This window comes from Zootermopsis nevadensis, unplaced genomic scaffold (genome assembly GCF_977971745.1).
Source record: "Zootermopsis nevadensis isolate Lab colony 2312 unplaced genomic scaffold, Znev_1.0 Znev_ptg000025l, whole genome shotgun sequence".
In the NCBI taxonomy this organism is placed as follows: domain Eukaryota; kingdom Metazoa; phylum Arthropoda; class Insecta; order Blattodea; family Termopsidae; genus Zootermopsis; species Zootermopsis nevadensis.
In genome coordinates, this window is record NW_028259157.1 from 12,949,894 (window position 1) to 12,967,385 (window position 17,492).

The 17,492-nt window shown below is 40.2% G+C and overlaps 2 protein-coding genes and 1 long non-coding RNA gene across 8 annotated transcripts in view; 1 reads left to right on the forward strand and 2 right to left on the reverse strand.

The window, feature by feature from the left end:
* LOC110831767 (uncharacterized) overlaps positions 1-12,372 on the reverse strand; it is a 129,862-nt gene extending 117,490 nt beyond the window's left edge. The window contains exons 1-2 of one of the 3 annotated variants that reach the window (XM_087355872.1): positions 12,271-12,372; positions 10,548-10,677 (exon numbers count right to left, since the gene is read on the reverse strand). Coding sequence is in view for 1 of the 3 variants with exons in the window: in XM_087355870.1 (XP_087211996.1) it covers positions 1,070-1,307 (238 nt within the window). In the remaining 2 variants the exon portion in view is untranslated. Of the gene's footprint in view, positions 1-1,069; positions 1,656-4,676; positions 4,796-10,547; positions 10,678-12,270 lie in introns of those variants that run through there. The other 2 variants (XM_087355874.1, XM_087355870.1) reach the window with 2 other exon arrangements.
* Positions 12,373-12,431: 59 nt separating this feature from the next.
* On the forward strand, positions 12,432-13,456 carry LOC110836383 (uncharacterized). Its single transcript, XR_015537082.1, has 2 exons — positions 12,432-12,573; positions 13,180-13,456. It is a non-coding gene; the product is annotated as an uncharacterized LOC110836383 (long non-coding RNA).
* Positions 13,457-14,098: 642 nt separating this feature from the next.
* LOC110836381 (ribonucleoprotein PTB-binding 1) overlaps positions 14,099-17,492 on the reverse strand; it is a 135,277-nt gene continuing 131,883 nt past the window's right edge. For all 4 annotated transcript variants that reach the window (XM_087355864.1, XM_087355863.1, XM_087355862.1 and 1 more), the window contains one exon: positions 14,099-17,333. In XM_087355864.1, coding sequence (XP_087211990.1) covers positions 16,149-17,333 — 1,185 coding nt within the window. In that variant the 3' untranslated portion in view covers positions 14,099-16,148. The remainder of the gene's footprint in view (positions 17,334-17,492) is intronic.

Genomic DNA, 17,492 nt, shown 5'->3' on the forward strand with positions numbered 1-17,492 from the left:
TTCAACAACTCTGTAGTGTAGCTGTGATTCTCGGAATAATCAACGATTATTTCCCCAGAAACCATTGGCCAAATTACCTCATTACATTTTCATAGTCTCATTATATACTATTTAGGTGAGCTTCAGGCTTCAAAGAGTTAAGTCGCGTACCCACCAAAAGTAATTAATTAATTGAATTAAGCATTTTACCAGCGAAACCTACCGAGTTTCTTCCTCTACTTTTCTCAACACACAGAAAGATACTTAATTTCCATCAGCCCAGGAATACTCGATGATATAAATGCGACTGACACACAACACACACTCCGTTCCGTAAGACAGGCTATACTTTCGTAATTACCAAGTATGAGGATAAAATCTATTTGGGTCGTTAGAACTCGACTCCATCTGATCACGACAAATAAGGATCAACAAAGGCAGATGAGAAAAGAAATCGGCTCGTAAGAAGTGTCAAAGTTAAGGCAGTGGTTATCGACTCATACAACCTAAAGTTACACACCTAAAAGTTATATTTGTTTAAATCTTGTCAGTCTAATCACAATAAAATTCCTATTAAATATTAAAATATTACTATAATTAACATTTAATATATTTTAAATATTTAAATGTTAATTATAGTAATATTTTAATATTTAATAGGAATTTTATTGTGATTAGACTGACAAGATTTAAACAAATATATATTTATCACAATATGACGCAACTTTATCATCTCATTAGAAGTTAATAAAGCTTGAACATCGTCTAATTGCACACTCTTACCTTACGTCTGACACAGTGACGAGAAACTATCCTTTTCAACATAGCTTACATATTTAGAGAAAGTGTAATTACGTACAATAACACGCTGGGACTCTTGCAGCAAACAAAACACCTAGATTCATGTTCTGTCGCAGAATTAAAAAGGAATTTAAAGCTTTATATCCGTTGATTCTATAAATGACCTTCCAACTCAAGTTTCTTACAGGCGTACGTAAGCCAAACGTGAATTAAGACATAGAAATTCGAGGCACTCAGCAACAAGCTACATCGAGTTGAGTCCGTGTCCCCCACAAAACAAATGACTTACCAAATGCAAGCACGGGCAACTGAGAGGCGCCTGTCAGGACAGCAAGCAGGAATGCAGTTATCGTTGCTGCGCTAAGAAGCCGGTCCAGGACGGGTGGAGGGGCCCTTGAGAACCCGGGGACTGGAAAGGAGTTTTGTATCTGGTGCAGTGGCCACAGGCCTGTCATCACGACCAAGTTAGCTACTAGGCCGAGGAGAATGAGAAAAATCACAATTCCGAGTCGCAACAGATGCTCCATTGTTTTATCATGCCACCAGCATCTACTTTCTCGTTGAAAGAACAGTTAATGTGTGTTGCCGGGTGTATCCCTACGTTGACCGGTCATCAGAGACGAAGCAGAGTGATTCTGAACTCTTTGACATGATTACAAAGGAAAGTCTTGGTGTAATAAATTATCTCTTGGTGAGACGCGAATGAAAGAGAGGATTAAACCACGACGATCTGTAGTGGGGGCGAATTTACTCGGTCAGAGCCGCCAAAGTTCCGCTGCGCGTAATCTCGGAAGTTTTCGTCCGCGAGCTGGGAGTGGAGAGTGCACACCGGCGACGTCGAGCGGTTCAGAGCAACTGCTAGCCCACACTTGAGTTCTCGCCGCTACCGTCCTTGTCTCCGCTTGATCGACGCCTGCGCCGGTCGCTTCACCTCTCCCCCTCGTACACAGTTAAGTAAACACAAGGACGCTCCTAAGAAACAAATTCATACACACTGAAGCTCGTCCCGTTCTCCTGATAAACATTGCCGACGATAGGATGACCAAACCACGCAACAAGGACTAGCGATGAGACATCTGAGTGGGGATTAAGTCCTCAGCCTCACGCACTTCGGTAGAGAATATTGAGTTGCAACGCCGTGGTGAAATCTTCAGGCCTAAAGGTGTTTCTACGAATCGCTTGCGTCTACGCACGAGTCTACACGGCGTCACAACCCATTAGAACGACGTCGTTATATCAAATAATTCAAAATTAATGTTCAACTCATACGTATAAGCGAAGGCCTGCATCGTTTAATGCTATTTTCAGACAGCATATAAAATGCTTGTGAATATATTTCATTTCTGCGTGAGGGTAATACAGCAGCACTGTGATGCGGTCCGATACCCTGACGTCATAAAGGCGGTGTCTTTGCGCTGAAGCATGGGAGTTCTGAATGGGAATTCAAAACTGCACGTAATAAGTTTTGACTAAATAATATAATATCCTTACTAATTATCAGGACCACTTATCCTAAGTCTCACTCGACAAACAAAAAAAGAAATTTTGTATCCCACAGATTTATAAAGTATTTCTTCGTTGTGACTGTACACGGTTCAACACTTTCGTTACCAATTTATTCTGAAATAGATATACTAGCCTGTGGAAATGATTTACAACACATGATACAAGCACTTTTGAGAAAGGGGCATTCTTCGACCACCGCGTGTGAGTAGTTAACAGTCCTGCATCGTATTCGGAAGGTCCCGGTTCAAACCTCGGTCAGAGGTCGACCCATGCGTCAAACAATGTCTTCTAGCCAGCTCAGAAATCACGTAGGATCAGATTCACTGACGACTAATTCATTCATGTTTAAATGCTTACGTCAGCAGGCGGGATCACCGTGTGACGCAGCGCTGCCTCCCCTCCCCTCGTGCGCTCCATTCACTACTCGCATGTGGACCTTCTGCACAAATTTCAGTGTACACGGAAAGCGCTTCATTAACAAAATCAACGGTGGACCTGATAAACCCATCACAATTAACCAACATTGGTTTTAAGTACCGGTGAGTATATCTTGCTTTGTCGTGGCTTAAGTCTGTTGGTCTTTAAATGATACGATATTTTTCAAAACAGCAATATCCATTCGTTTTCAAATTTGGATCTGAAAAAAATTAATGCTGTTTAATTATGACTTATTTAACGACGCAGACAATAGCCAAAACTTTAATCTATGACGAGATCTGAACTTGTGACCTCCCGAATAGGAAGGAGCGTCGCGGAAGTGGTTTGATGCTCTTACTAGTTCAAAACAGTAAAATTAGATGCAGACATTAAAATACTAATGACACAAAAACTAATCAATCACACATAATACGCCGCTGTAATTGTTATTAGAGCATTTATCAATTAGTAATAAATACGTGAATTTTAGCAGTAAAATGCCACATCAACACGTGCGGCTTTATGTGTGTTTTTATTGTTCCAAATCTTCAGCACCGTTTATATAAAGCCCTTCCGAATCACCCACTGTCGCAATTATGAGGTCCCTGACATTCGTCAAACATTATTCGATAAAAGTCGATTTAACATCATAAAGCACTTCGCGGCTCAATAATCCGAGGCAATTGTTTCTTGTGTTTTCTTGGCGTAATGCCCCGAGTTCAAATTTATATTTCTTATAACTGGAAAATAACTGCATATGTATGCCAACCGTACTGACAAAACTATCCCATCGAGTTGTTGAAATTGATCTGATTTCACTGACGAAATTGTTTCACAATGAAATCATCTCTTTGTCTAACGTCGACGTTTGTTTATATCGGAACACGAAGGTTGATAAAACTATTTACGTATTAAAATTCTTCGTCTGAATATACTTCACAAAAAGTGTATAACTTCTTAAAGAGATCTTAATTAATTTTATTAGTTTCCTTTTGGGGGATGGGGGAGATTCGTGGAAAAGAAATTAGTATTTCGTAAGCACAGATAAAATAAACTTTGCGAACAGTAAACAATTTCCAGTTATACGGTTCTGTGTACAGACACGGGAACTGGGGATAAGACGACGGGTCTTAGGTTTAATTTCTCTTAACTTAACTTTAAAGAAGTTATCAGTAGCTAAATTACGTCAATCCGCATTTGTGCTCTGTGTTACCACAACATACTCAGTACACCAGACAATTCAATATAATACAACATCAAATTCCAAATATATTCACGTGCAACCATCGCCAGCTCTAAAATTCTACTGATATACACAATTGAACTTACGAATTATAAATTCCACATTTCAGGATCTTGAGCGATGACTACAAGGTTGACAGTTTACTGGGTTGCAACGCCGTGTGGCCTGGTAGATATTTCCCGATTTCGATTCTCGATATAAACCTGGGGACTTCCTCTCCGCCAAGAACTATCCGGAACATCACTCAGCACAGCTTAAACTCCTCTCCCCTGATCTTAAAACTTTTCATTCCGCGCAGTGCATTTATACATAAAACCACGCATACAAACAAAACTGTTCACACTTTGAAAACACACTTAGTGCCGAACCTCGGCTCCTGCTCTGTCGTTATATATGAATCTTTCTTCTTTCTACACGCAAGTGTCGAGGTATTCATGCATTTGTTTAATCTGTTCAGACGCGGACATACATCCATGCCTTGAGTGGGATTCGAACCCACGGTCCCAGTGTCAAAGCGCACAAGGGCCACTTTGAACGGCTAAATAAACTCAAGAATCATAAATAAATTTACGATCACTCAAATTTAATACGACCTTTAAGAACGGCGCGTTTCTTTCTTGTGAATAACGAAGACAAGCCTTGGATTGTCTCACAGGTCTGTCTCCTTCACGACGAATAAACGGCAAACATCAAACCCAGTAGTTCAAATGTCGACAAAGGGAGTACTTACGTGCACAACTTTAAAGTTTAATGTTGTTACCGCTCGTTTCTCACTTCTGAGTCTCAGTTTTTCTTATACCCTTGTCCCTTTGTTTGAATGCAACCCGGTTGCAGTCTATCTCACTGTAGTCGACTGTGTACGAGTCAGACTTCGATGTCGACGCGGATCCTGGGTTCTTGGTGAACGTAACGATCCCATGTCAAGCTTATACGTTACGTACAGTCTGTTAAATGAGAGGCGGGCTGACAGGAAACGGTCGTCTAACGCGACCCACGTATCACTTCTATTACCACCCACCCGTTGAATTAGGCGGCTACATTATTACCACCGTCAAATTCAATTAATTTGTCCATGTTCGTACGTGCTTTAACCACGCGAATGTGTTTGTGGAAGTAAGGGGTACATAACTGTTTGACGGCATTATGCTGGCAGATACCCCGATAAATAAGCATAACAAACAGTAATTATATCCTTAAATAGCATTAACCACTTTAAGTTTACAAAGGAGACGCGGCCGTGGCTTATTCCAACACACTGACAAAGTAGTCACTTGCGCGGGCTTGGGAAAAATAACAAAACTCCTGAAAAAGTCGTCAGTAGCTCTGCCCTGATTTCGAAACGGTCGTATCCCGTGATAAGTTTCCTTGTCATGATGATAGGGAAATGGTGAATGTATCGTTAGATGAAGCTCGGTAAAAAGATCACAAGTCAACACAAATCACGTCGGCCGTGCATCGTAGAGCTCAGTGCTAACAAGCAAATGAAACACGAGGCCGTCATTAAGTTTGTTACAAGTCTCACAAGCTTAAATGGGTCGTTGCAACTTTCGTCTAGACAACCGTTCAACATACGACATTCTTAAGAGATGAGTCAACATCCACACAAAATAAACAGATTAGAATACACCAGGCTGTGCAAGCAGTGGGTTCGAGCACTCTGCCTCCTCCTGCTGGGTGTTTTCTGGCATCTAAGGCCAGGAAATTAGAAGTGATAGAGTAATGTGTCTATCAACACTCGACGCCGAAACTCTCGTCACACCCAATTTCATCACTTCGATCTCTGTTCAAAATACATGCAGATCAGAAAGTTCCTCGCCGTCGTGAGAACTTCCGATCTCATACACATATGTTGACGTGGTGGTAACTTTCTAGGCTTAAATTCGCAAGGTAGCAGTTCAAATCCCTATACGGTCACAACAGCTGTCATCACCATAGTTCCTCTTGATTTTCCTCAGTCCCTCAAGTCTAAATCTGATAAACAAGTCATGACCACCTCACTCCAAATCCTCAGCTCCTACCAATCATTATCGCCCTTCCATCTAATTCGACGCTAACCTCTACAGTTGAAAAAGGGTGCGAAATCGATAATAGGTTCGGTAATTTTCTTTAATCAAATAATCATATGAAGGAAGAGATGTGATGTATCCCACTGCGTTTAAGCTGAGGTACGTCCTATAGCATGGACGTGCTGTTAAACTGCTCCTATGTACTCACAATACGCTTTAGCAAACAATGGACTGCAATTGTAACTACTAGCACAAAGCCGAGCTCTTCTGGAGCGAGAAACTTTGGTGAAAAATAGGACGTGGCAGTGTTTTTTTTTTTTCCTGGGACCTACATTCTTTTGAATGAGCATGCAATCGGTCTGAACAGAACAGAAGAGAACTTGAGAACTTCGTCGCAGCGATGATTCTCATTATCAAAAAGGAGTTTTAATAGAAACAGACGCACTGACACACACACACACGTCACGCTTCGATCATTAAACATATCGAAAACCCGTAATTCTCCTTCTCAATGAACCTTGCTGCTAAATATGGCGTAATTTGCAACAGACGGATAATTAGTTACATCAGCCGTCTCCTGACTCGAACACCGCGCCCTTTGCATCAAAAGCAGAATTCACGTCGTGTTTCAATTTCACACATCACCACCGTAACCAGAGATGTTTACAGATGGGGAGGAAATTACACAAGGAGGCAAGCTTACAAAAGAACCCTTGGAAACTTAGCTCTGAACAAGGATCACCTGTCACACAGGTTTCCTGACGAAATTCCTCAACATCGTACATTTCCGAATTGTTTAACATTACTCACATGGAGGATTATCTTACATCCCCCCGGGCACATTTTACTTTACAATTTTGAATTATCATAATCGGAATGAAATCTACAGCCGTTCAGGCTACAGACGGTGTTAGCAGAGGGTGGAGACAGAGGGATACAGGCGACCTTGACGCTTGAAACACTGGAGTGTTGTGCATTCGAAGACCCTCACTGTCTCCCGAGTAAAAGCTTAATTCTCAATCAAGAAGCTACTTTTCTTCCCAACGAAAATAGGATTCCAGATCATCACTCACTTAACACTTGTCTCTTAAGACATTTTACGTCAAGTATCAGACACAGAAATCGTGGAGCTAAACTGTACGCGTGATGCGACTGAAAGTGGCGAATCCCGAGACACGGAACACGACGGCCTTAACACAGAAAAGATGTCACAGTTTTCACTGTTACATAAATCTATTCGGAGGCAAAGATGAAGATCTGGTTCTTCCGTGCATCAGTTTCTCCCAGCTTAACTAAAAAGCAATTACTTTAGCAAGAACAATAGCCAATATTTCCGACTGACGCACGTTCTCAAAACGAACAAAATGTAATTCCTGCCTCGAAGCTATAAATTACGGACTTCAAATATTCGCATTATATTTCACCAATACTCTGTAATATTTCCGACGTAGGCCTCGCATTCAGTAGCTCATAATGTTCATGCATGCACATAATAATTAAATCGAATTGAACTCATTAGTAAAATTGTTGGCAACACGGAAGCACCGGACACAAAGCAAACACCAAATAGTGGAACAGGTGACAAGAAAAATAGCGCTGGCCCCTTGTAAAAAAAAAATATAATGTATTTTTCGACCAATGAACGCGTTTGTCGCTGAACAGTGGATATACAGAGCTCTGCCCTCGCCCAAAGACCATTCACACGGAAGGAAAAGTTTGTTCACAATTCACAAGCGGATGAAGTCATTAAATTACATTTCAAATTTCTGTGCAAATTAAGCATCTGTACTAAATACAATATTTACATCACGACATTCAACGCCCGTGGCACTGACACTTCTTTAATAGCTCGTCGAAGGTCAAGACAAAAGGGGGAGAACACAGAAGGCTCCGAGCCAGAAGTTCTCAACTCGCGGCCCGCACATGTGACACTCTGTACCGAGCATCAGAGAGCATGACTTGTCAGTCAAATATCGCTGTAAGCAACTGTTCGGCTTAAATTAAGAACGTAAAATGAAAACTTGGAGGGACTCATGGTAATGGCAGCAAACGCAGAACCCGATACTGAAAACTGTTCGAGAGAGAGCAGTCAGATACCTCACTGAAGTCTCATTTCATTAAAAGAGATTACTGAGTTGTAAACCTGTTTTCAGTGGTTTAGTAGCATTTTTAATAAGAAAGGGTGAAAGCGACTCCAGGCTCAATTTCACGTCACAAGAATTTTAAAATTCTTTATTAAAAAAATGCATCAGAAGTACGCGTAAAATTAAAGCCTGTGTTTTGAAATAGGAACTAATTTCAGCTGATAAATTTTTGTAATCCTGGGGTCTCGGGTTCGATTCCCGGCGGTGCCCGAATTTATAACTTGTGTTGGGCAAGGCCGTGGTCTAGGCAACACGGAGTTTTCCTCCGTGGCATCCCAACAATTATTCCATTCACACACAGAAGAAGGCAATGGCAAACCACTTCTGGATCATCTGCCAAGAACGTATATGAACAGGTCCCAGTCCGAGAAAAGGATGGAAGGATCATGTTCATATGGACCCGTCGTCAGACAGAACACTAAATAAAAAAAACACAATTTGATCGAAATTTTTTAAATGAGAGCAGAGTCTGGTGAAATCTGATTACGACACGGTAACTTTTCCACAAGCGTATGAACTGTTGTGTAAGGATACGCCGTATTCCTTCGATACTAACATTTTTCTACTCGTCTGCATCTAACAAAAAAATCGCATTTTTCAAAATCAATTTAAAAATGTGTTTAACACACCGATTTAAGTATTTATCAGAAGACTCGACACTCACAGCGGACTGCTGGTGTCAGGTACGTCTCAGAGAACGCGGTGCCTTGACAAAAACAGGGGTCTTCGCCACAACACATGGGGTCTCTCTGATCTAAGCTAAGCAAATGACGAGAGCGCACTGGTGAATCATGAACGAATGCAAGCGACTGGTATTCATATTAAACATTGCCAACAGAATCCACTTCTTTCACATTTACGATTAAAATGAATCGTAATATTCTTCGATGTAGGGAGCTTGCATGCTCCGACCAACACGCATCCCACCCACCAACTGATTCGTCTAAAAGCACGAGGCATCAGACAAAGGAATCTGCTCTATTGTTTAATTTTTTCTACTGAAGACGAATCTAAAAATAAATGATTCCAAAGAATCAGTAACATCAGAGCTCGTGTTCTTCATTTCCGAGAATCATCACTGTTTTCTGCCTGACAAAGGCAAATTAAAAACGGTCGGTACAGAGAAAAAAGGAATTGTCTTCAAATGGCGCCTCATAGTTTCGTGAGTGTTTGAGAGCACGTGCTCACAGCATCAGCTTGAACGAGAAATGATTACAACGAAAATTGGAGAACTGGAGCCAAACATGTAGCACGACTGGGGTACACCAGAAGACAGAGGCGCAGAGAGAGAAAATATTAAAATGTATACCAGAAGAGAACTTTCCTGAAGATGGCCGTGTTCTGGGTTGTTGCGCCATGTAGTCTGGTCATCAGTAAACTTCTACCAGACTTTGCGGCACAAGGACCCAGAAGACGACCATCTGAAAACCCCAGATCCCACATACAAAATTCCCTCATCACGCATCGAACATCATCTTTTAATAAACGCTGAAATTAAGGCGTCATATGATGTGGAAACACGCATATCCCTTAAAATGAGTAATTCCAAGAATGAATACTGTAACGACATGCGGTCAAAGGGACGATAAACCCAATTTTGTGGTCGACACTCACGAGATATGGCGGTGACCTATCAGCGAGAGCTTCCAAAGCTGTGCAGTTGCTCTGAAATGTCTCACAGATAGTGTTTCTCGTTAGAACAGCACACACACATCTGCGCTTCAAAAAAGCTCAACGGCATCCCTTTCAGTGCGGAACCAACGAACAGATAAACAAAATCTCCAACTCAAAATGTGGTTTGTCTACAATCCACAAGAATCTAAATCATATTTCCAAAGCTTCATCTACAGAGATGTTCTTTATTCAAATTTAAAATAATAAATCTTTAACTGTCACTAATTCAGACTGAAATATAATTTTTAAATGTATCTTGAAACTGTATTACATTTTCTAACATTTATTGTAAAATTTTAAATTCATGCAATCGCGCACGTGCCTCTTCACATTTATTTTGTTCACAACAGATATCGTAAAACGTGAGCAAACAAACAAACGACACTGTTTTAAACAAAATTCTACTTGGCCAACAAATTTGGCTCCAATAAGTACGGGCGACATCACATAAAAATACTGCAAATTCCCTTCCCGCTGCATTTGCAGATCCCAGATAAAAAGATTCTTTGACGTTAAAAACAGCAAAATATTTTTCGTGAAGATAATTTAGTAATGACAAGCAAATTGAAGCGAGATTCTGAAAAGCCATTAACGTCACAGATAAAAAAAGGCTCAGTGTTAATTTTTCTTTACTTTCATCTTACAGAAACTGGTAACACTGATTTCTTCAAAAGAAGTGTCGCCTTCTTCTCATTTTATCATCAATAAAAGTCCTGCATGATCTGAAGCGTGACCGTCTGCCGCGGCTTGTGACCCGAGAATGCTATCTGCCCTTACCTTGACCTCCTACTCCACTTCCTTCCCACGACGGACATCTCGTCAGCTTAAAGCACTGCGACGGATGGGAGCGGCTGAATCGCGGAGTCGCTGGGCTCTGGGACCCTCAAGCACGATGGGATCAGAATGTCTGGGAAGTGAAAATGAACTTTGTGACAGAGGTGTATTATGACAATAACAAACTTCTTAGACATTATCCATTATCATACTTTTTATCTGAAACTGGTATTTCAGAGGCTGGAATGTTTCACTGTCCTCAAGCAAAACCTACTCAATCAGGCCCAATCAATGGAGCTAGTTCCAAGGTCCAAGAAGCACGTCAGTGTACATAATGACTGTTACGGCTGTTTCTCGGCCAAAAGATTTGTTTGTTGGAAGATGATCTTGATTTCGATCATAATGGATGAATGCGACCTCATGTTCCAATGCCCGATGCAGGCTTGGAGGCAACACGAGCCTTGATAGATTTGAATGAAGCTGTTTTGGACGGCCAAACATGGAACCACAGTTCAGGCGATTGCTGGCCAACTTAACGTGCATCATGCTGGACTGTAAATACAAGCCCTCTCCAATAAAACAAATCTGTTAACCATAAGGTACAACATGTTTCATCCAGCTGCAGAAATAGTCCTTCTGATTTCCACTACGAAAAGGCTGGCAGGAAAAGGCAAGCCTCCAGAGCATACAAAATCAAACTTCAGTACAAATGTATCACTTCTGTTAAAAAATGTAAAATAATAAACAGTGCTAATCCTTGGACTGAAGCTGGAACAGACTCACAGCCTAATCTTGAATGGCAAGATAAGAAATCGCAGGGTTTATAATTGCCATGTAGAAATCATGAATGGTACCTGTAACACTGTCAGACAACTTGTATATAACATCAGCAGTTTCTATAACTTGATCATATCACTTTCACAAACCTGGACAAATGCAATGGATGACCTGACTTCCTTCTCCAGAAATTGTGGTAAGCAGAACAGCTGTAATTGTTAGGCTGACAGTACACCCACACAACAAGTCTCATGACTATAGTCTCAATATTTATTAAAATCTACTACATGTTTCGACCTTGGTCATCTTCAGGTAGTTAGTTCTCTTAAATTTGTTGAAACTAATAGATACACATAATAAATTGTATAGATATATGAGTCAGATAACATTAACATCGATCCTTATCATTACTTTACAAGTATTCATAACAGAAAACATTATTATTACCTGGAAGCATAAGACCTTTGACCCACAACAGATACATTGTTTTCAGATTTGAAAACACGTACTAAAATAGAAGGGTAAAAATAATAAGTTATTATGGTTATTTCATACAATTCAGATTAATATATTAGAATTTTCAAGTTGTCTATGAATTAGAAGACCTTCTGGGTTATTAAGTATATATACATCTTTATTACATTCCATGGATCCATGAGTTAGTCAGATGACAATAGGATGTAGTCACAATAATACAATACATGTTATACAAATACAAGTCATCCTTGGAGGAAGAATTAAAGTTTCTTGTAGTACCCTTATTGATGTTTGCTGTGAAATTTTTGGACAGTTAGTCAGTTATACAGAACATCGTTCATTACAGGTAAAAATTTTGCGATTTGAAAATAACACAGACTTTCAATACGAAATTCAGAAATTCCACAATACTCGTCTTAACACCTTAAGCTATATAACTTTCTTCAATTATTAAAATATCTAACATACATACCTTTGAGGTTAGCTTAATGACTTGTTTGAATTGCCAGTGCTACACGTCATGAAAATCAAAGATGCAACACACACACAGTTAATACCAACATACACTGTATTTCCTGATGCATCACCAAAGGACATCTAAGATAACAGATAAAGCAAGGTTGGAAAGATGCAATTCGTAACGGAATACACAGAATTTGGACGTGCGTTCTTTTCATTGTGAATGCTACTAGCTGAAATGGAAAAATAGTAGTAAACTACATATACAACGCAAGACATGTATTTCGTGTCGCTGGTTCTAGCCAGAACGTCAACAGTGAGTGAGGTTATAGCTCCTACTGTTTCTTTACCTGGGCACTAGATGGGGGTGTTCTCATTGCACTCACCCGACACAATTTACAAAACGAATTCCACAAAATCAGTCATGTCATTCTTCGCGTATAAGCCCACAAAAGTCTACTGGAAACAGCCTTCATCGACGGTGGCGTCGTTATGAATCATCAGACGGTCATAAGTGATGACGTCTGCGATATCTCAGCTCAACATTTTGAGCATGTCGAGTTTCGTACTAACTGTCGGTAATTAAAACGTATAATTATGGACTAGGATCTAATGACAAAAAAATCCTAACTTTTTTACGTGAAAATCTGCTTATCTGTATTACATCAGCCACAGTACCGGAGAGTCGACACATTTTACTTTGAACAAAGTGGAATTTCCATCACAATACAAGGCTTCCCTGCACATACCACATCCTACTCCCTAGATCTTTAGGAAGGGTTAACCTATTTAACTAGGAAGACCCTGGTCTTTTAGTCACCTGATCAGGGCCTGTCTAAACTTTGGTAGTACCCGAGTTGCCATTAGCCCCTAGTATTACATAGGCTCTTCCTGGTTTTAAGCTTCCTTCTGGCACTTCCAGACACTTGGTCCTTGCCAGATGAGCGTCTTCCCTTGGAACAGTTGTCTTCTCAGCATCCCACAATTGGCTGATAATACCAAGTCCCCAAGGAAGAATGCCAGAACTGCTGGCTCCCTGCTGAGAGGAATCAACTTTCAAATAGAAGCTCCATGTTAGACAGCTCTTTCATCAGCGTCCATAAAAGACACACTTAACTTGACAAGGTTTGTATGTCATGAAATGAAATTCATCATGGATAAACTTCTAATGTCCTTACAGAATAAATGAATTCATGTGATATCTGTTGATCAATTCCAGACAACTGAAACTGTGTACTAGACTACATTAAAACTAATTAATTTTACTCAATAACATTTGGAACTTGGATACTAAATTCATCCCAATGACAGATCCACAACATTCACATAATACGTACCTGCAGTCAGAAGACTTAACGCAGCCTCAATTAAAGTTTAATTTTGCCATTAATTTGAAATTATAAGAAGGAAACATTGAAGCACATCTAAAAGTAAGGTCTTCACTATCAGACTTTCATATTTTATACTTAAAAATTCAATAAATATTCCATGGTTTGTACTACATTACAAAGACACTTTGTGGTGCAAAGAAAAAATTATACTGGAACAGTGATTATAATAAAACATCTAAAATGCTTACAGTAGTATATGTTATGGACTTAAGTTAATCAGTGATGAAAGAAAATTTTCAGATTTTCAAAAACTATTACTAAACCTATTCACTGAAGAAACACAGAATGTGTTATTTCATCTATTGGCAATAGAGATAAAAGGAAATATTTTTAACTTAAACATATGGACTTAAAAGGTAAAGATCACTCTGTACGTTCATCACTGACGGCTTGGAGAGAAGAGCAAGTGGAATGTGGACACTGTGTGTTACATCTACAAAAACAGTGAAATGAAGTGTCATGTTTTATTGAGATTCAGCAGCGTGAAGTGACAGAAAGTGACAGGTGGAATAAGAACATCAGATACGATAATTCACAAAACACATAAGTACAATATTGAATACTGTATCCAACAAAATCATGTCTTTCCTTTACTTATAAAAAGGTTTTAATTATACTAGGTTAGTTGCATGGGCAGGCCCATAATACACCCACACATGAAACAATAAACCTTCGCTTACATCAGAAAATGGACAATGTCCAACAAAACTAATCTACGCCTGCTACTGTCCTAAGCAATAACTCAGCAACTTCTTTCTAATAGAAGAATAACATTGAAGAAATGTAAATTAATACACAATCATTTCAACCACATTATAAGTACCACGAAACATTAGTGTAAATTTCCATAATAAAAACTACAGAAGTGTTACAAAGTTTTGCAAATCTTTGCAAGTGAAGAATAAAGCAGGTACAAACAAAATCATTCAGTGTTGTTCAGCGACAAATAAGTTATACCTTACGACAACCCAAAATTTCTACTTATAACAGGTATCGTAAAGGATGAAAAATACTCGAAAGCTCATCAGCAGGTCCTCTCTCTCCTAGGCTTAAGATCTTACACAAAATATCACGGGCAGAATTCATCATGGTGTACAGACACAAAGCAAAATGGAATTTATGCATATTCCATATTAAAAATTTAATTTAATTTTTGTATAAAACTAAACTTCAGTCACTCACTTGGATCCCATGAAAACATTCAAAGCTAAATTAATCAGAATACAATAATCACAAATTCCCCATGTACATATATAGATACACAATTACATTCTGAAGTAATGAGATGATATGGTATGAAATAAGAATGAAATGCAAATCATGTAAATGACACATCATATGAAAAAAGAAATACATCTGCTGGTGACATATCAACTGTTGTAAGACTTGAGGTTCTCACAGCGGTGAGTATGAAGATGTCCGTCTTCTGGGTTATTGCGCTGTGTAGTCTGGTCGATGTTAACCAACGTTTCAGAGGTCATACTGCCTCCGTCATCACTTCCCGGCCTATAAATCCAGCTCCTCACACCCTATTGGCATATTCATCGCCCTGATGACGGAGGCAGTATGACCTCTGAAACGTTGGTTAACATCGACCAGACTACACAGCGCAATAACCCAGAAGACGGACATCTTCATATCAACTGTTCATGAAGACTTACACTAAGACCACGTTGCGTCCTGTTACAGACTGAACAAGTGTGAAAGTAAAATGCATAAAATGTCTGTATTTCAAGAAGTAACATCAGCGATTAAAAGAAGAGAGAGAGAGAGAAAAGAACAAAAAAGAAAGAGTAACATTTGTCTCAAGGTGAAGACTGTGATGTGAAGACAGTCGAACAAGATTGTTTATCTGTTGTGCTTTGTTATGTAAAAAGTACGATGGGATCGTTCGACACAATATTAGTGTCAAAATATCAAAGCATGTGGTAGCACTACAAGACATGACAGGTGTTCAAGAAGTCCCCAGATCACACAAATACACATGAACTAACCTAAAAGAAAGTGATGTGAGGACATTCCTAAATTACAGCCACACCACTATTTGGAACAAAATACACTTCCTAACAAAAATATCGCTTTTATTTTAAACATTTCATCTTCTTTTATATAACTGTTAGTCTTCAACAGTGATGAGACTTACTCTAAAATAAATAACAAAATATACCACATCACAAATGAAGGCACTTTCATTTTTAGCTGCACTACATTCAAGTTCATAAATTCACATTTTGAATTATTGGAATGAATGTTGCATGAATCAATGGGTGAAAGGTGAGGAGGGGGGCAATGAGCATGTATGATTTCTCTTTTCTGTTCCTGAACTTACTCACTCACTATATTCAATATGTTGTTGAGTGACTCAGTTCTACTGCTGTTGCGATTACATGCTATTAAATAAAAGAAACACCAATACAGAGCCAAGACCTAGAAGTCAGGCTTAAAAACTGTGCAAACACTTATACATGGCAGAATAAAATAGAGTCCAGTCAGTTCTCTTTTAATTCTTCTTCTTCCGTTTGAAGTACGAATCTGCGTAATGGCCTCCTAGCCCCTGGGAATGCTGGCCGATATAATTACCCTCGGGACTGGGTTCAGGTGACGGTAACAAGCGATTGTATTTCCTTTTCTGTCCTATTGGTGTTATGAGCCCTGCAGCAGTTGGTCCAGGAGGTGAGGCAATGAGGATGGGGCTTCCAGGATGTGACCATAAACTGGGCACCAGACTTGGACCAGAATATGTTCCGAACTGTGTAGTAGTGCCACCAGGAATTGTTGGTGAAGTAAGAAAGGTACCGGGAGCCCAACCATTTTGGAATGGTGATGGCCGGATCTGTCCTGCCTTCACATCGAGGAACCCCAGTGGCTTTGGTTGGGGAACTGCCATTGGTACCGGACTTCCCAGAATGGGACGGCCCGCAGGCACTGCGGTGCTGAGAATGGGACGTCCGCCAGCTACCGGGCTGCCTAGAATTGGCCGTGCTGCAGCCATGGTAACTATCGACTGCGGGCCAGTAGTAGTTGAAGGAGCCACAGACATTGCCCAAGGTTGCTCTGCTTGAGGCTGAGGAGGTTGAAGTGCCTGCAGCATCTGACCTGGTTGACCAATGAAAGTAAACCCAGGAGGATTGCTTAAAACTTGGCGTTGAACAGGTATCCCAGCTGAAGCTGTTCCATTGGTCTGAATGGCACTTGACAAGGACCCTAAGATCTGGTCCAAGTTTTGGGGATTGCTAAGAAAGGTACTGATCGTCTGCTGCAAGTCTCCAGCAAAAATGTCTGTGAAAAGCATACCACCACCTTGTTTGAGTGTGTGAGAATGAGGTGGCAGCTTCTTTGCAGCAGACACAACTTGCTGCTGGAAATGGGCGTTGCTGGGCTTGTCTGTGTGGAGCGGAGTCTTGTGTCCTGCCAGACCATGATCATAGAAACCATTTTTCACAACTAGGTTTGGGTCTAACTGTGGCAAATTCAGGTTCTGTTGCTGGTTCTGGATCTGACCAAGAATTCCATTCCAAAAATTTGTAGGATCCTGAATGGGAACCTGAGCAGAGAGGGGAGACATGCCCAAAATACCAGCATTTGTCGCATCTTCCAACGCTGGGCTGGGGAATGGCGGACGGGGAGCCACTTCGCCCGGAGGTGGACTCATACTGACTGTTGATGGGTTGGGCAACAATGGCACCTGCGAAGATAAAAACCCACCAACTCACTCAAAAGAAATACATGGCTATGGTGCGCGCACACAGTAATATCTCGTAAATTTTAGGACATGCTGCTGTCTTCAGTTATTTGGCAAAACTAATGACACATTTTATTCCTTGTATTTTCTGGTTGTAATGTA